The 23761-nt window shown below is 39.4% G+C and overlaps 1 protein-coding gene across 3 annotated transcripts in view; it reads right to left on the bottom strand.

Moving 5' to 3' along the window:
- Window positions 1–3800: 3800 nt before the first annotated feature.
- ASXL2 (ASXL transcriptional regulator 2) overlaps window positions 3801–23761 on the bottom strand; it is a 134449-nt gene continuing 114488 nt past the window's right edge. For all 3 annotated transcript variants that reach the window (XM_024764393.1, XM_024764394.1, XM_024764395.1), the window contains 3 exons: window positions 21732–21837; window positions 18494–19211; window positions 3801–14966 (listed from right to left, as the gene is read on the bottom strand). In XM_024764393.1, the coding sequence (XP_024620161.1) occupies window positions 12483–14966; window positions 18494–19211; window positions 21732–21837 (3308 nt within the window). In that variant the 3' untranslated portion in view covers window positions 3801–12482. The remainder of the gene's footprint in view (window positions 14967–18493; window positions 19212–21731; window positions 21838–23761) is intronic.

Below are 23761 nucleotides of genomic sequence, written 5' to 3'. Positions count from 1 at the left end.
AGGAAGATAACGCTACACACTTGTTAAAATGGCTAAAATTTAAAACACTGACCCAAATGTTGACGAGGATATGGAGAAACTAGATCTCTTATACCATTGGTGGGGATTTAAAATAGTACTACAATCACTTCGGAAAATATTAATAGTTTTGCAGCTTCTTAAGAAGCTAAACATAACACCTACCGTATTGTCCTGCCGTTCCACTCCTAGGTATTTGCCCAAGAGAAATGAAAGCCTATATCCGTACCAAGAGTTGTACATAAATGTTCACAGTGGCTATACTTGTAATAGCCGAACACTAGAAACAACTCAGATGTCCACTGACAGGTAAATGGATAAACTCTAGTGCATCCACACGATAGAATACTACTCAGCAATAAACAGAAATGAACTACTCATACAGGTGACAACACAGATGAATGTCAAAATAACTGCACTGAGTGAAAGAAGCCAAGCAGTAAAAAATACATACTGTGAATTCCCTGGCGGGCCGGCGGTTAGGACTCCGTACTCTTACTGCCAAGGGCCTGGGTTCAATCCCTGGTCGGGGAACTAAGATCCCACAAGCCGTGCAGTGCAGCCAAAACACAAAAACAAAACAAACAAACAAAAACATACTGTATGATTCCATTTGTATAAAATTCCTGAAAACGCAAACTAATTTGTAGTGACTGAAAGATCAGTGGTTGCCTGGGGATGGTGTCAGCAGGGCTGGAGGGGCTACAAAGAAGCACAAGGAAATTGCAGAGGTGACAACTGTGTTCATAATCTTGATTGTGGTGGTAAAATATGTCAAAACTTATCACACTGTATGCTTTAAATATGGACTGTTTGTTATATACCAGTCATACTTTAATAGAACTGCTAAAAAAATTTAAACAGTAAGGAGAACTAGGAAAAAAAAGCAGGGGCTAAATTTTTTTTACAAACAATGTATTGTTAAAAGACTTCTTAAGCACATCATGAAAACAAATGTCTTTAAGGAGAATGATCAATTACCGAAAATTTAAATGTTTCTGTATGGCAAAACAGACTATAAACAAGAATGGGGGACATGAAACTAGGAGAAATATGTGCAACAAACATTGCAAAAATTAATATCCTTATTATATGAAGAACACTTACTGAGGAAAATATGGAACACTCTAAGCTACAAGGATATATTGTACAGCACAGGGAATATAGCCAATATTTTATAATTTTAAATGGAGTATAATCTATAAACATTTTGAATTAATATGTTGTCCACCTGAAACTAATATATGGTGAATCAACTATACCTCAATTAAAAAAATTTTTTTAATGGAACACTCTAATAGGAAACTTGAGGGAAGTCCTGTTGAGACAATTCACAAAGAAACAGAAGTAGCTCACATAGAGAGGTATTTGACTTCAGTAAAAAATTATAAAGCACACATTTAAAAAATGAAGTAGCTTTCTGCCTCTCAGATCAACAAAAGATGTCCACTACAAGAATTCTACTCTTCACTAGAATTGCTTAATATGTCAGAGGAGGACGGTTAATAGTTTTGCTTATTTTTAAAAGTGCTTGCTTCTTGTCATCAATTCCTGGTAACCTTCAGCACTGATGATACATTTTGGGTTCCTGGTTGTACTTGGTTCTATTCTCAGCTCTAACTTCTTAGGTCCAAGGACACTTTTCTGAGTCATTGCACAGGGTGGTCTCCAAGAGCTTTGCTTCCTTCAAAGATACATGGCTTCTTCTAAGGTCATCACTAGTTTCTCTAGTGCTACAGGGCCTTTTTTAGCTCCATTGGTGGAACTTACATTCTTTATTTCCTTAAAGCCTTTTTAAAATAGACATTCTTGGGACTTCCCTGGTGGCGCAGTGGTTAAGAACCCGCCTGCCAATGCAGGGGACACGGGTTCGAGCCCTGATCTGGGAAGATCCCACATGCTACAGAGCAACTAAGTCCATGCGCCACAACTACTGAGCCTGTGCTCTAGAGCCCACAAGCCACAACTACTGAGCCCGCATGCTGCGATTACTGAGCCTGTGCGTCTAGAGCCTGTGCTCCGCAACAACAGAAGCCACCGCAATGAGAAGGCCACGCACCGCAATGAAGAGTAGCCCCCGCTCCCTGAAACTAGAGAAAGCCCGCGCGCAGCAATGAAAACCCACCACAGCCAAAAATAATAAATAAAATAAATTTATAAAACAAAGAACATTCTCATGTTGTCCAGAAAATGTCTCACAAGTTTTATTTCTCTAACCACTTTGAGCTTCGTTTTGCTTTTGCTTTCTATTGTGGTAAAATACACATTAAAATTTACTGTTTTAACCATTTTTAAGTGTACACTTGGCATTAAGTATATTCACGTGCAACCATCACTACCATCCATCTCCAGAACTTTAAACACTAACTCCCCATCCCCCTCTACCTTCATTCCCTGGCAACCACCATTCTACTTTCTGTCTCTAGGAATTTGACTATTCTAGGTACCTCATATAAGTGGAATCATACAGTATTTGTCCTTTTATGTCTGGCTTATTTCACTGAGCATAATGTCAAGGTTCATCCATGTCGAATTATGTGTCAGGATTTCGTTCCTTTTTAAGCTTGAATAATATCCTCATATGTATATACCACATTATTTATCCATTCGTGTTGTTTCCCCTTTTAGCTATTGCGAATAATGTTGCTATGAACATTGGTGTACAAATATCTGTTCCTGCTTTCATTTCTTTTGGGTGTATATCCAGAAATTGCTGGCTCATAAGGTACTTCCGTTTAATTGTTTTGAGAAGCAAACTGTTTTCCACAGTGGTTGCACCTATTTACATTTCCACCAGCAATGCACAAGCATTCAATTTTTCTACATCCTTGCTGACACTGTTTTATTTTTTGACGGTCAACATAGCTATCCTAATGTGTGTGAAGTTGTATCTCATTGTAGCTTTGATTTGCATTTCCTTAGTGATTAGTGATGTTGAGCATCTTTTCATGTGCTTATTGGCCACCTGTATGTATCTTTTGGAGATTTATCCAAGTCCTTTACTGAAGTCCTTTATTCAAGTACTTTTTAAATTGGTTGTTGGGTTGTAGGAATTTCTTATATGAATACTGATTTTTTAAATTAAATATATGAAATATTTGCAAATACTGATATTTTCTCCCATTCTGTGGGTTGCCTTTTCACTGTTGATAATGGCCTTTGATACACAGGTTTTTAAATTGTTAATGAAATCCAATTTATCTTTTCTTTTGTTGCCTGTGCTTTTGGCATCATATCCAAGAAATCATTGTCAAATCCAATTATGAAGATTTCCGTTTTAAGAGTTTTAGCTCTTAGGTCTTTGATCCATTTGAGTTAGTTTTTATATATGGTGTAGAGGAAGGGTCCAATTTTATTCTCTTGCATGGGGATATCAGATTTTCCCAACATTTACTGAAAAGACTGCCCTTTCTTCATTGACTTCTCTTGGCACCATTGTCAAAAATCATTTGACCACATATTTGAGGGTTCATTTCTGGGCTTTCCATTCTGTTCCATTTACCTCTATGCCTGTCTTTATGCCATTACCACACTGTTTTGATTACTGTAGCTTTGTAGTATAGGTGTCCTTTTAATTTTTGAAATACATTCCCTCTTTATGGCTCATGTTGAGTTCTTTAACTCTCTTTGCATGTTGCCTGAAGAGACTGGCATTCTCTGTAGTACCCAAATTTAGCCAGGACCCAGGGACAACTGTGCAATCAGGTAGGGGAAGGGGAAACAAGCAGGTAAGTCATTCAATATAGTGTCTGGTTTCTTTGGAAAAGAAAAGGCACAGTCACTGGAGTAAAACTGTATGCCTTTATTACACATAAAATGAGTCATTAAAATACAGTTTGTCCATGTGCAGAAACATTATTATACATTCAATTCTGAAGGTAGTTTTATACGACCAATAAAAGGAACAGTCTAAAAGTGGGAAGAATAAAGACAAGAGTGAGAAGGATCTAAAAGGCAGCGCTTTATCTGTCAAAGTGCTAAGGCCTATGTGCACAAAGATTTTAAAGTAAGACCAACATAAGGTCATTTCTTCCATTCTGATTTCTCTTAAGGTATGATGCAATGAGTCACAGAATTAAGACGGGTTTAAAAAAAATAGGTCATAGCACTTATGGCTAAGAGAAAGGTTTTTAATTTCTAGAGTTTCACTTATCATGTACTCTAGATCTCTCATGGGTTCTAGAAATTTCGTGAAGTCTCCAATAACAAACTTGCTCTTCAATCAGTAGCTGATTATCAGAGAACAAATTGTCAGGTCCTGCCCAGCCCAGAATCTGTCTCCTCATGCAACAAGCAGGTGACCAAATTTAAAGCTTGTTCAAAGTGATTACATACAGGTTCAGATGGGGTCACTTCAAATTGCTATGCCTGAAACCCTAAAATGAAAACAACTGCTGACTTGGGGTCCAAGTCCAACTCCAGCTTTCCCACGCTCTAGGTATCTGAAAACATTATAGACACTGGTGTTTTGAAAAGAACTGACCCAAGAAATGTAAAATTTTATGTACCACACTTTCCGTAGGAAGGACACAGACTGTGTGTAAAATAATAGTTACCTTCAGACATTTTGACATTAAATGCATTGCTTTCTTATTGGGCTAATCTGAATTTTAAATAGTAAGTATTTAAAAAGGGATCCATGATTAAAGTTAATAAAGTGCTGACTCACGTTGGTTTAATATAGTATTTATGAGCCAATGTCTGCGTCACTAAGACACAGGTACACACTCCTAAACCCTGAGCAGTGGCAAAAGCTGCCACTAGACAGACAACATAGTTCAACAGAAAACTATTAGCCCACAAAATGCCTCACATCAAACTCCATGGTCCACTCATGGCAATTCATTACATTATGGGAACCCAAAACTTAAAAAAAAAAATTCGGTAAAAGGGTAAGAATAATTCCAAGTTTACTTAAATCTATCTTATATCCAGTCTTGGGTTTACCTTTCTTCTCTCCTAGGCACTCGATAGGTTTTGTAGTCAAGATGAAAGTCAGGATTTAAAAAATTCCCTTTAGTTTCTTTTGAGCTTGAAGAACCAGGAAAGTTGAGTTTGCAGTTATTCTTCAGGACAACCCACTATCTAGTCACAGCCCATCTCCACAGCTCATCATCTCTCTCTTCCAGGGTTAGTCTGTCCTTTTTGTTATAAGGAAATCTTTGTAGGGATTCCCTTTTTAGGTTAAGACTGAAAGATACACAGAGGTATAGAGATTCCTTCGTTTATACAGTCCCTATGAAAGAAACCCAATCTTCTGTTTTATGTCACTAAGTATAAGGAAAACACAGGATATCTGCCCTCATAGTTCCTGGACAGAGTTGAGACTGTATTACATGGTGGAATACACCTCATAATTTTTGACTAAAAGGTGAACATGGGTATTTTGGAATACAGAATTCAAGTTGCAAGTCCAGTAACCCAGGTAAGGAAAGTTCAATAATAAGCACTGACGAAATATCTTCATTTATCCTTTTAAAACCCTTCTACCAGAAAGTCTTAAAGAATTAGGATTTAGGCCACTTTATAAGGGGTAGTGTCCGGCTGAAGCCTCTTTTAATGCAAGTTGTGACTCAGAAGTAGAAAGGAAAAAAAAAAGTCAATTCTACAGTATTAGAAGAAAAAGAACGGTAATTTTATCCATTATGGAGGGAAAAAGGGGATGAAACATCTAACAATTTTAAATGAATACACTTCCTTCTCACCAGTCTATAAGATGAAAATCAAGGTTCTGTTTTTTTATTCCCTTTAGCTTATTTTGGGTTTGACAGGAAAGCTGCATTATTTACCAAATTGTTATTTGAAAGGATTAGTTGAACATAAGATGAAGCAATTCAATACATTACATATCTTTACTGACATACTGAACAGTATTCATTGAAAGGGATTGCTTTCGGCCTGATTGTCTCAATTTAGGTATTACCAAGAGATTCCTTGAAATTCTGATTAATCTCTAGATCTTCCAGTGACAGTTGTCAAAAAAAGGTAAATTTTATCAACCTGGCTCAATTCCACAGTTAATTTCATGTAGGGGCAATGCCTTTCTTTTCTTTCTTCATGTTTTGCCAAGTGCCTCGAATGCTTCTATTTCGTAGTTCATTTACTCTTAAACTTCTAACACGTCTTGGGAAATAACGTAGCATGTATTACTCCTTGAGCTGTGAACTAGACATGTGCTGTATGGTTACTTATTTTAGGAAGACCTTTTACAACTTACATGACTGCTTTTCTTTACCTTTGCTTAACCAGAACCTTAGCACAGTGCTTGGCACACAGATGTTCAAAAGGTATTTGAATGAGTGAATAACATGATTTATGTACAAGAACTAGAAACATGCGAAATTTGATTTGTGAAGACCACTCTTGGTCAACTAGTGTTAAGAGCGATGAACACAGGTTTCTAAGACTCTGTGATGTAAATAAAGGAAAGCTGGGGATCCAAGTTGAAGCTGCGTCGTGATGTACTGCTCTTTCTCGATTAACTGCAGTCCAACTATACCTTAAGGTCCTATGTCATTACCTGAATATGAATTTTACTTCCTATGAGGTAGGAATAAATAACAGAAAGTACATGTTAGAAACTGAGGGGGGGTGGTCTTTGTAAACAGTCATCATGAACTGGTTCACACACATTTAAATATTTCACCTTCATTCCTATCTACCATGTATGGGAATTACGAGGATGCAGATGTTCCCTGAGACTTAAAATTTTTCCTTTAGAGATAGTGTATTTTCAGCAAAGATTTAGCGCTGTTCTCTTAGACATCTGAACTATTCTCAATGTCTTTGGGCAGCCCTATGTTTGAATTTTCAATTTTTGAAAAATAATAAGGCCGTCTTTTAAAAAACATTCTTGGGACTTCCCTGGTGGTGCAGTGGTTAGGACTCTGTGCTCCCAATGCAGGGGGCACGGGTTCTATTCCTGGATGGGGAACTAAGATCCTGCATGCCACAGAGCATGGCCTTATGGGGGGTGGGAAGCATTCTTAAGTATCCTAATTTCCAAAAATTGCTGTTTTTATCAGTTAAAATAACCACAACTGAGCAATTATGGGGAGAACTAGTGAACTATAATTAAAAGTGTTTCATGGGTCATTAAGATATTCTTCAAACTCTGACCTTATTTCCTTTCAGGTCACCAATAAAGCTATGTATTATTCATTTTTAAAGAACGGGCTATACGCCTTTATTCCCAGAGACTATCTAGGTATCCTTTTGCTTCCTCAATCATATCCTAAAACTAAATATTTACAATCACAAAATGACTTCTCTTGGACAGCAGGACTCAATTATCTCTAGGTATGGTTAACCTCTCCTAACGTTTTGGTTAAGTCCTCATTTCCATAAACACTCTTCCTGACATTAGGGAGATCAACATTCAAGTTCTCTTAGCCCTTCTATCTCCAGATCAGTTGGGAAGGACATAAAACTGGCTACAAAACTCACTTCTCAAAGAAGGGAAACAGAAAAAAACTTTTCTATTATCTTCACGATATTATTTCTTCACATAAACCCTATGGCCTGGAAGGTGGTGGAAGTGAATGTTTGCTAATGAATTATTAACCACTGTGGAGAAAGGAAAACCTATTCCCGCTCCCCGCCACCCCGAGATATTTTCTTGCCATTCTTTGTCTTAGAAGCAAACAATGGGCACATTAAAAAAACAATGCACTGTGTTTTGTTTTGTTTTTACTTTCCCAGTAACATTAGGTGGTTAGGAGAGAGAACAGTTCAAGGGTGAAAGCACAGAGACAGACATATTAGGAGAATTTAATATTTTTACTAGAGTTCTGAAAGAAATACGCTACCCTGATTTATCACCAAATTCCTCATTTTACTATCTTCTATGCAATCTGTTGGTAATCTTCCAATAGTAGTATAAGGCAACAACTGAGGGCCCTTACCCACACCACTTTCACATGTATGTCAGACCTCAAGATGCACCGAAAACTCCAAGGTTTTTATTTCCACTTTAATTATCTTTTACTTAATAATAAAATGAAAAATAAGAATATATGAATACATACAATCTATATACATATATTTATTGCAAATACTTAAAATTCTTATGTAAAATGATTTTTCTATATTTGTGAAAAAATATGACTTTTTAAATGGTGTTGACACCAACTTCTCTGTACATACCCTCAATTCCAATGTTAACAATTCCTTTAAAAAGGCAAAAGACACAAAAGTTTAGCATTTACCAAACCAGTCTGTACAAATCTTTTAGCCAGAAGGAAAAAAAAAATAGCTTGTGGTAAATAAGTCAATTTTCTTTTAAAATAAAAAATAAACTCCAAAACTCTTCCCCTTATTGCATTTTTTTGGAAATAATCTGAGTGTCTTTAGAGTAACTTCCTTTGAAATAATTTGTGCCTTAACAGTGAGGCCCTACATTAAACATACCTTATATGAGAAATTCAAAGTCTCCCACTGTCACTTTTTACATAGATATTAAAATATATATTACTTAAAATATATTACTGGAAAGCTATTTTTAAAATTGATCTTTAATAGTTGTATCAAATGTAAAGCATTAAAAAAAATAAGTAACCAAGAATCTATGAAGGTCTTACTTCCAACTTTAGGAACTGCTTTACCTATTGTCCTCTTTCAATAGGTTATGTAGGTATTGAAACACGGTAGGAAAGATCCCTGCCTATCATCATGTTTCTCGGAGTCTCTTTGGACTATTCTGTAAATTGAGCTGCAAACTACCCTTGGCCAAGTTTTTTTACTTAGCACACTGTTGTAACGCAACAGGGAGACTTTTCTCTCCTTGCTGTGAAATCTGTAGGTCACAGAGAAAACAACCCTGGTACTGCTTACTGACAATGAGCTCTAGAAACAAAGAGTGATGTAATGACCAGAGAAGACCCCCTCATTATAACAAATAATTTCACCCAAGAGTTCTTTAAGGACTCTTAGGTGAAGAAAGGCAATAATAGCAATTAGGATGGTAAACGGTCCAATTATTAATGTACCAATTTATGCCTTCACCTGGAAGGCAATGACGTCCTCCTTTGGCTATTTAAATCTGTGATAACTCCTGAAACGTCTACACTGTGTGCCTTCCCAGCCCATGTAAGTATGCTTCCCCTGCCCCAAGAAAAATTTCCCATCTGCCAGACCTTATTCTTGAAGATGTTACATGGGGTACCACAGACAGCTTCAGTATCTTCAACACAGGGGTTACGTAGGGCAAACAACTCCAGGTTATTTGGCTTTATTTTCTGTTTAATAGGATGGAGAATTTTAATAAAAATTCTTTAAAATTTAGGGAGTCTTCTCTACTAGACAACTTAGAACATTCCCAAGTAAGACTGAGATGATATATTGTTAATGCCACCTCCCCAAGGTGACCTGAAGTGGAAGGTTATCTGAAGGCTTGAGAAGCATACCCTGGAGGCATAAGCATCAGGCATAATGCCTGACTAGTCACTGGAAACAGTGCAACTTAATACCATAAAAATAAGCTTAGCACTTATTAGAAACATTTCAGACTGAAATGAAAGGCAAAGTAACTGCAAACCTAAGATAAAAACTGCTTTAAAGGTACTGGAATACCATATTCTAATAATTTAAAGGTTTTCTTGTTCCCACTGCTGCATTTTCAAAAGGGCCAGATTGTAATTTTTCTTTTTTTCTTCTCAGCTCAGTCAGCACAAGATGAATGACCTTCTATGTGAAACCGTTTTGAAACCGATAGATTGCATTCAATTTTCTACCAATCTAAGAGAATCTAACTATTCTCTCATTTAGTCAAGAGTGAGGCAGTGTACCTAGTTGACGATTTATTGAATATTTTATTAGCTGGGTATTATCTGTAAAGAGAATCTGGTGAATAGTAATGCTTAGGACCTATCTGCAAGAGCCCGGGTCAAGATGAATAGGCACGATATGGTTTGCTCTCTAAATGGACTTGAAAATCCCTGATGCCTTTCCTCCTTTCCTGGTTAGTCTGTCCATCCTCAGATTAAGAGAACCATGGAGGAGAGACTTTCTATGACAGGAAAGGTGTGAAGAAGAAAAAGCATTTTGAAAATCCAAATTGGTTAACTCGTGCTCACCGTGGGGTCGGTTCTGAAACAGTCAACCACTTCCGGCAGCAGGCCACCCCTCAGTCCTGCCACTCAAGTGGGGAGTGAGGAAGCTGGGAATGGAGAGTTTTAGCTAGCAATAGGTCTTTTTAACACCCCCTGGGATTACCCAGGGCACTGAAAGTTTGGGAACAGAACCATGGTTTCTGACTCCTACTGGTTATTGGCTGGAGAACTTGCTCCTTATCCCTGGATCCTTACAGATTTCTTACCTCTTAGCTGTGTGTGTGCTGGAAGAAAAAGGGAAGTTAGAAGGACATCAAATTATCTTGGTTGAAACTAGAACACAGATATTAATCCTATATTTGCTTTGGGTCACAAAAAACTCAGGAACAAAAAATAAAAAATAGAAGTAAATAGTTTCTTATGGGGTTTGAAAGTATTAAAAGAGTGTATGTATAATGCAGGAGGTGAGGTAGGGAGGGGTGGGTAGCAGAATGGGTGCAAAGCTAAGATTACTACTGCCTACTTGCCCCTAATCTGGAATGTGATTTAGTTAACGAGTCTAAACTGTTCTGCAGGGGGCTTCCCTGGTGGCGCAGTGGTTGAGCGTCCGCCTGCTGATGCAGGGGACGCGGGTTCGTGCCCCGGTCCGGGAAGATCCCACATGCTGCGGAGCGGCTGGGCCCGTGAGCCATGGCCGCTGAGCCTGCGCGTCCGGAGCCTGTGCTCCGCAACGGGAGAGGCCACCACAGCGAGAGACCCGTGTACCGCAAAAAACAAACAAACAAAAAACTGTTCTGCATTTTGTATATATCACATCCTGAATATTAAGTACAACTATGACCGTACTAGGTTGCACTAATAATGTATGTCCTTTACATACGTGAAATTAGGAGATCTGAAATCAATATGCAAATGATACACATTGACAATCCCCAACTTTTTAATACCGAATTCTGGTAAATTGTAGATTTATTTTAATGTTCTTTAACCATGACCTAAATGTATGTACTCAAAAATTCTTTAGTCACTAGAGACAGAATTCAACATAAAGGAGACAAAAAATAAACAAAAACAAACAAAAATTCGCAGCCGATTTCTTTTGCTTTCTAGATGTTCCCTAAGTCATTCACTAAAGCCCCTTTACATTAGAAATTTCTAGTGTGTAGAGAGCAGTAGTCCAAGAAAGGGGACATGTTTTCTAAAACAGGAAAAGTGTCTGACTTTTACGGTGTGTGTGTGCGCACGCACACGTGTATGTTCAGAGTAATATACAAGATTACTCCCATATTCCTCAGATGCCTGGGAGGTCAAAACAGGTTTAACAGAATGGGCAAATGTGGTATTAATGAGTTTCTCTACCTGTAGCAACAGCTAACTGTAGAACATTAGGTAACAGGTTGGGAGAGAAGAGGATGAGAGGGGCTACTTTGTTTCTAGTGTTAAAATTGTTTTCCAAAGTTCTTTATGTTCAGTTCAACAGTTTCTGCACCTTTACTCTGCTTACCCAACAAAACACATAGTTCAAATCACCCTATCACTAACACTTTTCTGTTAATTTTATACTAGTATTTCAAACTTGTTTGTAAGCTCCCACGAATGACTAAATCCTCGGAGATTATTGCTGGAATTACTGCCCTGCACAGGTGATGGTAACCCAAGGGGCCCTGTGAGGCAAACTTTTCATGGACCATGCACGCTGCTTCAGGGCAAGGGAGTGGGATTAGGGAACAGCAGGGATCCACAAACAGCAAGCAGAGTGCCTGGCAATAGTACTCGTTTATGGAAGCCAAGAACCAAGTCAGAATTTTCAGAGTCTGAAGTACTGCCTGTGAAATTAATACCTTATCAAGAATTTGAACTTGAGAAGGTTCCATCTAAGGTAAAGGTACTGAGTAAACCCTGAATCCAAATCCTGTGAAGGCTGAATAACCTACGTAAAGCCTGCGGTCAGACAGTCAAGACATAATCAACATGAGTGGTCATTTCTTCAGACCATTCCCTCACTCCTTTCTTTTCCTAGCCTCTTAAGAAAGGGCAGAAGGGAAATCGCTTCCTTTCACCATGCATGGCATTAAACTTTTCAAAGTCACATGAAGTGGGACATCAATCTGAAGTCAAAGTGATACATTATTACCTAAACACCTGGAAAAATGTTAAAACAAGATGTGACATATTTACATGATTTTGTAAGTGCAAACTTGTCACAAATTCACAAAGTCTTGACTTGGACTTACTATACAAGGTGCTTTTCCTCTAAAATGTAAGATCTGTACTCTGTATTCCTGATTAAGTAACACTTGTCTCTTAAGACAACTGAAACCTAGTTTATTTCTGTGATTCCAAAAGAACTCAAAAACCACATCTGTCAACCCTTCCCCCTTCCTGCCTTCTTTACAGTGTGTCCTCCCGGTCTCATTACCGAACGACAAGGCAGGAGACACACAGTTTGGAGGGGCCAATGCAATCATCGTGGCAGAAGGCTCCACACCCCTTGCACATGATCATGGCTTTCAATCGGCAGTAACATTTCGAAGGTGTGTCCTCTATGCTGTTCTCTTCAGGAAAGGCCTGAACAGGAATGGTCTGGCCGTGGTTGCTGGGATTCATAGCTTGGCTAGCAGGGATGGTTGTGACAGTCACTGAAAAGGACATGACATCACCGACATTGCTAGATACCTGGCTACAGTCAGGCATCCCCGGTACAGCAGAGTTATGGTCCATGTCCGATGAGGTGGAGACGTTGATCATGCCTCTGTAGCTTGGCCCAATCTGTGTGGGGCTTCCATACAGCTTTGGGGTTTGCAGCGGTGGAAGGAGTAGAGACTGATGGGTAGGACTGTCTGCAGGTAGAGGAAGAGCAGTAGAATTGAAAAGCTCAGGGCTGCTCCGCACGGTCTTACCTCTCACGGCGTGAGCCATCTGCTTCTGTGCTACCTGAATAAAATCTCTGGCTAGGGTCTTCTCATCAAATGTTTGGCCTCTAGTGAACAGGTAATTTTCCTTGCCTAAAGTGGCTTGCTCAGGCACTGGCATCTCTGCCTTCACATTCTTTTTAGCTGAACAATCACTGGTGGATAGGGTTTCTCTACTGTGGGGTCCTGAACTTGCTTCACACTTGCCAGAACTCTGGGAAGCCTGCGGCTCCTCCTTCACCATGACAGATTCTCGCTCATCACCAGTACTTTCCTCATCAGTATCATCTTCTTTACCGCTGCTACTATCTCCTGCTGCATTTTTACAATCTGTGTATCCCATCTTCAAGGCCTCAGTGGGGCTACTTAGACAAAATCGGTCTTCGGGGTTTACAGAATGGGTCCTCCTAAGGCTCTCTGAACCCCGGCCATAGGTGGAAATGTTAAGTAAGTAGTGACCTGCCATTGCAGGCTTGGATGTCCTTCTGCCAGCAAAACCCAGCATAAACCTCTGGCTTGTGGAGATGTCCTCTAACTGGAAACCTGAGTGAGTGAAGTTGAACTGGGAGGGCTGCACAAACGAGAGAACATTCTGCCTCCGAACCCTTTGGATGAGTGTCTGAAGGATCTGATCTTGGGTTGCTTTACTTAGTTCTTCTTGGTATTGGTGTGTGTCAATGCTAGCGTCCCTTAGATCCTTACCTGAAAAGAGCTGAAGGGGTCTTGGAACCTGGGGGAGTTGCTTACTTTGCAAACTTTTACCCAGTTGCTGTGTAGCTGGATGGGACTGTCTCTCATTAACTTCCTCTCTGGTGCTATTTTCTGTTACGCTGGTACCTGCGAGTGCTCCTATCATCATCCCCTTTTCCTCTTTTGTAGTTAGTGGAACAGTTTTCATTTCAACTTTGGTGAGAGGTTTAGGCAGAATTTGCTCCAGGGGAACATCTTTGCCTTGCAGCAGCTGAGTTACCAAAGGATTATTAGCAGGGATATTAGAGCTTGGCCTTGAAATGGGTCCATTCATACTTGAAGAAGCTCCTGGGGTCTTAAGGCTAGAAGCTGCTGGCAAAGTGCTCGAGGATGGAGCCGATCCAGTAGGTGCTATGGTTACAACGACCTGGGGTACAGGAAGCTTCTCTAAAGAGGCTGTCGCTAATAAAGATGTTAAAGGGGAGGGAGTCATGTCCACTGAAGCACTAGCACTTATCTCTGCTGAGGCTGGAGGGTTTGGTGTATTCTTACTAGAACCTGCTTTGGGCTCAACTGTGCCATCGACTGCAAAATGAACAGGTGAGGCACCTGCGATTAGAGCAGGATCTGCTGGAGTAGGAGGTGCTTTCTCCTGCCTACCGTTACTGGGCCCTTGTGGGTGGCTAAGAGAGGCCACCGTGGCTGCCGCCCTGGTGGGATTCAGTTTTTCATTACTTACTTTCCCTAAAGCTGGTGGGGGTGTGTTAGCGTGGGCTGGTGACGGGACACTTGAGCACGCTCCACTGACGGCAGATGGTGGAGGCACTGAGGAGGTTTGCTGTAGTTGTGCTCCAGAGACACTGTGAGACTGTGCCTGGCCTGGGGTCTTGGTCTCAGATTGGGGCTGAGTCTCTGGACCACAGGGTAAAAGCTCTCTCGTACCTCCCCTGCTTCCAGTTCCTGCCAGTTCCAGTGTGGGGCCCTTTCCAGTTTCACTGACTCTGTTTGGGTCTGGACTCCCTCCTCTAGCAGTTCTCCTTTCAGCCCCCTCTCCTGGACCTTGTCCACCCCCTGGGCCAGGTCCGGGAATGGTCCCTCCAACTGAGGCGGCTGCAGCAGCTGCGGCTGCGGCGGCAGCGGCTGCCCTCTGTGCTTTGACCAGCTGGGCTTTTGCTTTGATGTCTGCGAGAGTTCTGGCTCCTGTTCTGTTAGGACTAGTGATGGAGATTGGAAAACGAGCCCTGGGAGAGACCTGCGATGTAGGAAACGGCATGGGGGAGATTCTGGAGACCGGGATCTGAAAGAATTAGGGGGGGAAAAAAACAACAGAGCTTAGTTTTCATTTATAAGAGCAATCAAACTTCATTAACACAAATTCTGAGTAGGGTGAACCCTATGACAAGGGCGGGAAGCCTGTGACTAAGAGACCAAACCATGGGGACAGTCACAAAGGTTTGTCTCCAGGATCCTTTCACCTCCTCTATTGGTGCCAAGGACTCCCCTCCCTCGACATCCACTCCCACCCCAAAGTCTCAAACCTCTTCTTACAACACAGCTCTCTCTTAATGTCATTACTACTCGTAACAGTTGGTCATTTAAGATAGAGACCTTTCTATGGTATCTACATTTTAAAATGTGTTTAAAAGCGAGAAGACAGAAACAGAAGAAATAAAGAAGTAGCACACCATTACTGTCTTTTACTTCTTGGCTTTACTACCGAGGTCCAGAGGAAAATTCTTGTTCTTTTCTCTTTTACACACGCACACTTGCACAGCTAAGCATATAGGCTGAATTATCTCAAATTACAGAGGCTTCTAAACCGCACTGGAAGGAAGACAGTGTGTGTGATCCACTCTGCCCACCCACATGACGGGGTATGTATATAATGTCTGTAATGTTAACCAATGTCATTCTCACCCCCTGCTGGCATTATACTTATTTGTGGAGCTTTTAAAAAATATACATCCTCTCAGTCCTGTCCTTAAAATTACAAATTAGAACTCCTAGAGAAAAAATGCATTTCTAGAAAGCTTCTTACGAGATTCTGATGCATCATTAGGTTTGACACCACTGATTTTCATATCATAAAATATTATACCTGAAAGGAATCTGACTCCTGTTCAAAACAATACTTTGAAAGCTACTGGAATTAAGTAGAATGAACCAGTATCTGGGCCTTTCTAATAGTTGGCAGAATTTAAAAGAGCAAATAACTGTTACAGATGTCCTAGGACATGTAATTAAAAACATATTAAGCCGCTGAGCTCTAAGAAAATGCATGTCATCTTTCTGGAACTCCTTAAATTGAGACTAATAAAGTCACTAAAGATTTTTCATTATCTGCAATACCCATTTCTAAAAAGGTCAGCAGTCCTGAAGAATTCTCTGTCATTCAGAAGTTAGACCTGTCACAAAGCCCACATATTTCTCATCATGAGATATACTCAACCTCTCTCTTAAAGCTGAAATCTACTTTACATCCAACTGTACACAGTATTTTAGAAGCTGCCCAGAATAAGAAAGAAGCAACTGTTGCCCCTTGGTAATACCATCTAGCAGACAACTAATAGGGGGAAAAACAGATAAAACTAGAAAATTAAAAACAAGAAAGTAAAAAGCACAGTTGTGCAGGGGAATCATATATAGGGAACAAGCAACCTTACATTAGAATAATCTTTAGAATAACAACATATCCAGCACAATAAAGGATACCTATCATAATGACTGAATATCATTAATAACATGTTGATTAAATAAGGACAATCCTTAAGAGTGGTTAAAATAAAAAGTTTTAATGCTTAAAAATGAGAATTTTCAGTTACTTAGGTAACTAGTCCTATTACCCGTTTATATAGAATAAATGAGATGTTATACTTTTTTTTAAAGTACAAAAACCACACAAGATTTCTAGGCACTGATAACAATTCAACAATTTAACTTATTGAGAAGCCCTACCCTGGTATAGCAAAGGAATTAGATTCTTTCTGTTATAATTGTATACTGAATGGAAAATACATAATGTCTGTTTGAGTTGTCCATCTCTCTATATACATATATGTACACATCTTACATTGTAGATATGCATATATAAAATAGATATATGTGCATATATAATTTTATACACATATACATATATAACATTTGTAATAAAATTCAAATTTTGTTTTTCTATTTAAGTTTTGTTTGAAAGATTTTGTTCTGTTATAAATTACATTAAGCTTTGTCTAAGAAAATGGGATTTGAGATAGGGTCTAAGGTAAGAGTGTTACTAAAGCAACTTCTGGTGGAAAGTTTTTGGGGAAATGAGGAAGAAGTAAAAGAAAGGAAAGAAGTTAAATAACATTAACTTGGTCACAATGGATTTAAGTTTTCAGTGTAGAGTCTCTTTGGATTAGCAGAAAGATGAGGAAATAGAAATGATGGTTCTTACCCAGCGTCATTTATATAAAGTAAAACCTAGACTATAACTCAGCTCTCAGGTTTACAGATAAGTTCTAATTGACACCCATTAAAGAAAGGTTTCTCATATTTTTATAAGAAGAGTACAAGTGATTATCATAAAACTCAGAATCTCTAGCAAAGCATGACAGTGTATGCTAATGGTAGAAAAATATCAAAAAAAAAAAAAGAAAAAGAAAAAAGGAGAGATTCCTAAGTGCTGCAATCACAAATCTTAAAACTAAAAAGTAATGAAGAACATCATATCATTATGGTGCAAAATGAGAGAGAGAAGTCTCCCAGTGCATGCAACAGGTCAAGTACTAGGAACTGAGTGTTTCCAAGGGATAGTTCCAGGTAGGACTTTGGTTAGTCTAAGGTGAATAAAAAAGGGAAAAAAGTATTTCTATTTGGCTTATTTTGTTTTACTTATATTCTAATGTGAATGAATGCTACTCAGTGCCTGGGTTCATAGTAGACACAACAGTGTTAATAAATACTATTAATAAAATTAAGAATGAACTGCAAACTGATATTAGGCACAAGCCCAAGTACACACTAAGGTAGTGACACTGCTATAGAAATTTAAAAGATCTGATATGCAGCAATATAGGGCTAAAACACAAGTTAATCACATATCCTAAGCAGTAGAGCTTAGCAAGGCTATTCCATCTTACTAAGGTCCCTCAAGTGACCAATGGTGACTCATGGCAGCCACACACATTTCCTTTAAAAGGCTGGAACTAAAAGGTAGTTCCAGGCTCTCAGAACATCAAATCAGTTATGGCAGCAATAATTAACACATTATTGACTGGGGATTTTTGTAGAAACTAATGCCCGTGGCTGTAATACGTCTCCAGTCAATAAAGTGTTAAATATCATGGCTCTTGATACAAAGATGTGATCTCTTAATCACATCAATGACCTCCTCCTGTTTATTATTATACTTATTATTTTGTCACATGAGACAGAATACTTTCCATAACTGTCTTAAAATACAAGAGTAGCCAGCAGGGGTGTGGGTGGGGGTGGACTGCATTAGATATTCAGATATCTGAATAAGTATTCAAACCCCAAAAAGGATCTGTGAGGACGCAGTTCTTTTATTTATGATGTTTTTTTATTGGAATACAATTGCTTTACAATGTTGTCTTAGTTTCTGCTGTAGAACAAAGTGAATCAGCTATATATATACATATAAGGATGCAGTTCTAAATGCCTGTTTCTTAATAATTTTACTTGTGTATGACCACAGTTACATGCATATCAAATATATACAACTGCTTCTGCATTAAGAAATACCACAAATATTTGAAACTTAGTAGGTACAACCAAAAACTTAGCGTTCAGACCATCTTTCTTTTTCAATTCTTCCCGCTCTCTTACCTTGAGAGGTGGTACTTTCCGCACCTGGAACCTGTCCCCTCTACTGAGAAAGGGCTGTGGGGAGACTTGAAATGGCTGCTGGTGCTGGCGATTCTCAGTGACACGTGGTCTTTTCTCCCAGCTTGTAGGGGCCTCTTCTTGGGTGACAGAAGACTTCCTCTTGAGGCTTTCTGGGCTGTGATCAGCCAGAGTTGATGGAGGCTCTTTCATAGTGGTCTCCTGTAGACCTGCTTCTACTATGGGCTTCACTACTGTTGTTTCTACCCCAGGGCTCTTGGGTTTGCTCAGGGATGTAACTAAAGCTTCTTGGCTTTCATTTTTGTTATAATTTGAAGTTGTAGTGAGATGACTCTCTTTCTCAGACTTCTGTTCAGCAGAGGCAACTGGCTTTTGCTCCAAGAGAGCCTCATCCTTTGGGCACTTGATGGGAGGGACGCTGCTAAGCTCATCTGTATTGGGAGCTGAGGAAAGCAGGGGCTCTGGGGATTTGGAGTTTGGCTGCATCTTATCTTGGCTTTCATGCTCTTCTTTTCTGACTGGTGATGGCAGTTGTAGTACTTCTTCTTTAGACACTAACTGGGGAATTACTGAGACTATATTGACAGGAGAGGCCTCTGAAGGAAGCATGGATTTTGGTTGCTCAGCTGGGGTTTTCTTTACTTTGGGATCGTTGGGTGAAGCTGTCAATTTCTTTGAATCTTCAAGGCTCAGGCCAGAACTAAAAGGTGGAAGAAAGAAATATTGTAGTTGAGAAATGGCCTATGTTATTGAATATGAGATAATGGTGTATGGCAATGCCTAGAAGAACCTGTGACACTTAGTAGGTAATTTTCATATATCATCTTCACTATTATTAATATTAGTGAAGGGTCTGGAGCCAGAGTGCCTGGATTCAAATCCTAGCTCTGATACCTACTATCCATGTAATAAGTAAGTGACTAGCCTTCTGTATCTCAGTTTCTTTAATTGTACGTTGTTGCTATTATGAGTAACTAAATTAATGCATGTACAGTACTGAGAATAGCACCTAGCACATAATAAATGCTCAATATAATGTATGCATGTACAGTACTGAGAATAGCACCTAGCACATCATAAATGCTCAATATAATGTATGCATGTACAGTACTGAGAATAGCACCCAGCACATCATAAATGCTCAATATAATGTTAATTATTATTACTTCTGCTTACAAAGGGGCTACACTGCCTAGAGGCATGGATCACAGACTACTCACAGAGAAGTTAAAGAAGACAAAGACCCATGTACCCTGGGACTGTGGGTTTGGACAGTGATCAGCTCTACTCTGCAGTACCTGTAGAAAGGCTGGCCCAAGAAATCTAAGGGACCCAGGGGAGACAGTAGGAGAGGTGGCTGTCAATATTCGCTAGAGGTTGAAAACGAGAACTCTGAGTTTTTGGAAAGCCTGTTTAAATTTCACTTGGTATAGCTCTAAAATTCTGAGATCAAGTGCCTCTGAGCTATCCTGGGAGTGAAGACCAAGTGAGACTTCCACAGTGTGGCCTGGCTAAGAGCTAGGCTACCCTGTAGGGGTCACTAGAGACTCCTCGTACAACAAGCAAAAACAAGATAGCCCTCTCTGGTGACTTCAATAATCAGTACCGCACCCCTGAGATGGAATGGCTGAGGACAAATCTGGATAGTAATCAAATATAGTCCTTCCAAAAAGCTGGCAAAAAGTAACAGCTAAAAACAGAAAGACCCAAGAATGGCTGTAATGCTCCATCTTATAAGGAGGGAATGAACAATATTTATGGAATAACTGTTACCTATAAAAATGGTCTAAATGTATTCACCCTCGTTTCTGTAGAAAAGCTCAAAGCTCATACCAAGAAGGTAGAAAAATTGGTGTATGGCGCTCTTCATCTCATTAAGAATCACTTCTGAAATGACCATGAAGGGGATCAATAAACACTACATGGAGGTAAGGAAAAGAGCCATTCGTTCTCAAGCTATGGTTATGGAGTATCCTTAAAGGCTGCCATTAGGTAGGAAGGGAGACTAATAGACAATTAAAACTCCGGGTGGGGTCCACAACAGTGAGAGGCCCGCGTAAAAAAAAAGAAAAAAAAAAAGAAAAAAAAAAACTCCGGGTGTTCAATTCTATTTCAAACAATACAGCTCCACTGTCATCTATTTAAGTGTCCTCATTAAGATTTTTTTTTTTTTTTTTGGCTGCACCGCATGGCTTGTGGGACCTTAGCTCACTGACCAGGAATTGAACCCGGGGCACAGCAGTGAAAGCTCCGAGTCCTAACCACTAGAACACCAGAGAAATCCCCCCATTAAGATTTTTTTTCTGTTAGGAAAAAAACTGACTCAGACTATATAGCCCCTTGAGAAAAGGGTCTGTATCTTGATTCAGCTATGAATATCTCCCAGTGCCTTCTACAGAAGAAAGGCTGTTTAATTACACGTTGAATACAATGGTCCATATTACAGGATTCCTTAGTGATTCTGGATAAGTTATCCTATTGTGGGATAACTGACTACAATAAAAAATATATAGAACTTCAGTATTCTTGTATTATAAAGTTACTGGAAGAAAAACCAATCTATTCAAAGTAAGGACTCTAATTCAAGATAATAAAATCTTTTTTTTTTTTTTTTAAATAAATAAAAGAAACCACACCATCTACAATGGTAATGTGTTAAGAGTCAAGGACTGTGACTTCCCTGGTGGTCCAGTGGTAAAGAATCTGCCTTACAATGGAGGGGACACAGGTTTGATCCCTGGTCAGGGAGCTAAGATTCCACATGCTGCGGGGCAACTAAGCCCGTGCACTGTAACTCATGAGCTTGAGTGCCTCAACGAGAGAGCCCGTGTGCTCTGGAGCCCACGTGCCCTCGAGCCCACGTGCCACAACTAGAGAGAGAAAACCCCGCATGCCACAACTAGAGAGAAGCCTGTGCGCCACAAGGAAGAGCCTGCACACCACAATGAAGAACCCACGCACCACAACTAAGACCCGACACGGCCAAATAAATAAATAAATTTTTTTTTTAAAAAAAAAAAAGAGTCAAGGATTATGAGTAATCCAACTCTGTGTACCTAAGATTCGTAAGAAAAAAATATTTTTCTTGGTAAAAAAGAACTAGTGGAAAAAAATGAAGGAAATTGCACACTAGATTTTCTGGAAAGGTAATAAGATGAAGCACTACATGATGTATGTATAGGAATTAACACTGGTTTATAGAACCTGTCTTGATATTTACCTCTGACCATAGTAGCTTTCAAAGAATTGTTCTTTCCAAGGCTCTACTTTTTTCTCCTTCTCCATCTCTTGTCGAATTCTCACCTGCATCTCAGGTGTAAACTCACCTGTATGTACCAAGGGGGGGAAAAAAGATATTCAATAGAAATATGCTATTTGCTACTTTCAACTATTTGTAAATCATGACAGACTCATGCAGGAGTCAGAATACTATCACATGAAAGTAACAGAAATTCCCCAAAATTCCTCACTGTAAGGGGAACTACCTAGGAGCCGTCAGGTGAAATAAAAACCCTTGCACGCCACTCCATGTAGTTGCCAGTGCGCAGCTGAAGTTAACTGGCCACTTCTCTGGGCCTTCCTTGTAGCAACCCTCACCTCTGCTTCAGATATCATAGTCCCTCTAGATTTCTTACAAACCTTGAGTCTGTCATTTCTTTTCCACTGGAAAAATAGTCATCTAGTCATAGGCTTTCAGTAAATAATGCCACTGGACACTTTATTATTAAAAAGTTCTGTTTCTCCAAGGCAACCTGTGTTTTAGGCCTTTTAGCTCTAACTGCATAATGAACAGTTATGGCCCTGCTTAAAGACATTTGAGGTTCCAGTAAAAAGGTAGGTAGTAGGAATTCCCTGGTGGCCCAGTGGTTAGGACTCTGTGCTTTCACTGCCGTGGGCCCAGGTTCAATCCCTGGTTGGGGAACTAACATCCTACAAGCCGCACGGTGTGGCAAAAAAACAAAAAAAGTAGGGAGTTATTTTGGAGGTGTCAGTTTTCTAATTGTTCCAGAAACTGTACGAGTCTAGTGCCCTAGCAACAAGATACTCAATATGCCAAAGACCCAGCTGCTCTGAATATGCCATTTATTTTCAAAACTACCAACCACACCTCAATTCTTCCCACTCCATCAGTAGAGAACAATGAATGTGCTTGGTAGGCCATCGTCAAACCTGTGACTCAGACAGGCTGTTTTTTTATTCTCTAATACCCAGGACATTAGAGAGTAAGAAGTGGAAATGGCAGATTTAAAGTTTAAGACCTCCTGGGGGTAAGAAAAGGGAAAGGAAAAGTGTTAGAGGACAGTGGATATCACAGTCCTAGGCATATGAGTGGGAGAAAAGGGATCTGGCTGTCAGAATCCAACCCAGAACTTCTGAATTTCTGCTCTTTGGTTGTGTCTACCGTGCTTGATAGAATGAGGAATAAATAGTATTGAATTCTGTTCACATGTATACAGTGTTCAAAGTTTTTGCTGCTCACGAAATATGATCACATGACTATAGGTATAGCAGTGACTGCTCATATGCAAAAAGAAAAGTAACATAATAATCAAGGTATCACTGTTGATAATATCTACTTTTAAAAGTTGGGGAGTAGGGAACATAAATCCAAATTATTCTAAAAGAAAGTACTGGTAACAGGTATGTCTTAAAGTGCTCATGTGATTCTGACTTTCAGAAAAAGGGGGTCTCTGCTCAAGGAAATCTTTAAGAAAGAGAAAGGTTCAAAGTAATCAGTAAGAGATCCCTTCTACACAGAATTTGCCCTAAAAAGAAAAACAGGAAGGGAAAAGTCAACAACTACAGTGAAAAGTAGAGATATTAAAAAAACCCACTGAAGTGCAGGCAAAACAAAATCATTGTTTTTGGGGCCCGGATGTCTGTATTTTAAAAAAATACCACAAGTGATTATAATGAGCAGTCAGGGTTAAGAACTGCTAATAGTGACCGATACTACACGCTACGCAAACAGTCAATCAATCACTTTTTTATGCTTTGTAATATACCCTCTATAAATCTGTTAGATCAGAATTAGAAACATGACAAAGCAGTAACCACAGTTAGCAATTCTTAATCATAACCTGCATTTATTAAAATGCTCTGGCTGCTACTGAACTGTATGCTGCAAATGGGTGAATTTTATAGTACGTTATTTCTCAAAGCAGTTTTTTAGAAAGTTCTTAGTTTCTTAGATTCTTTTTACTGTTAGTTTCATTGAGATTAGGCAGCAAGAAAGAAGTTATCTCACTG

This window comes from Neophocaena asiaeorientalis, unplaced genomic scaffold (genome assembly GCF_003031525.2).
Source record: "Neophocaena asiaeorientalis asiaeorientalis breed wild unplaced genomic scaffold, Neophocaena_asiaeorientalis_V1.1 scaffold345, whole genome shotgun sequence".
Lineage (NCBI taxonomy): Eukaryota > Metazoa > Chordata > Mammalia > Artiodactyla > Phocoenidae > Neophocaena > Neophocaena asiaeorientalis.
This window is presented reverse-complemented; position numbering and strand designations above follow the sequence as displayed.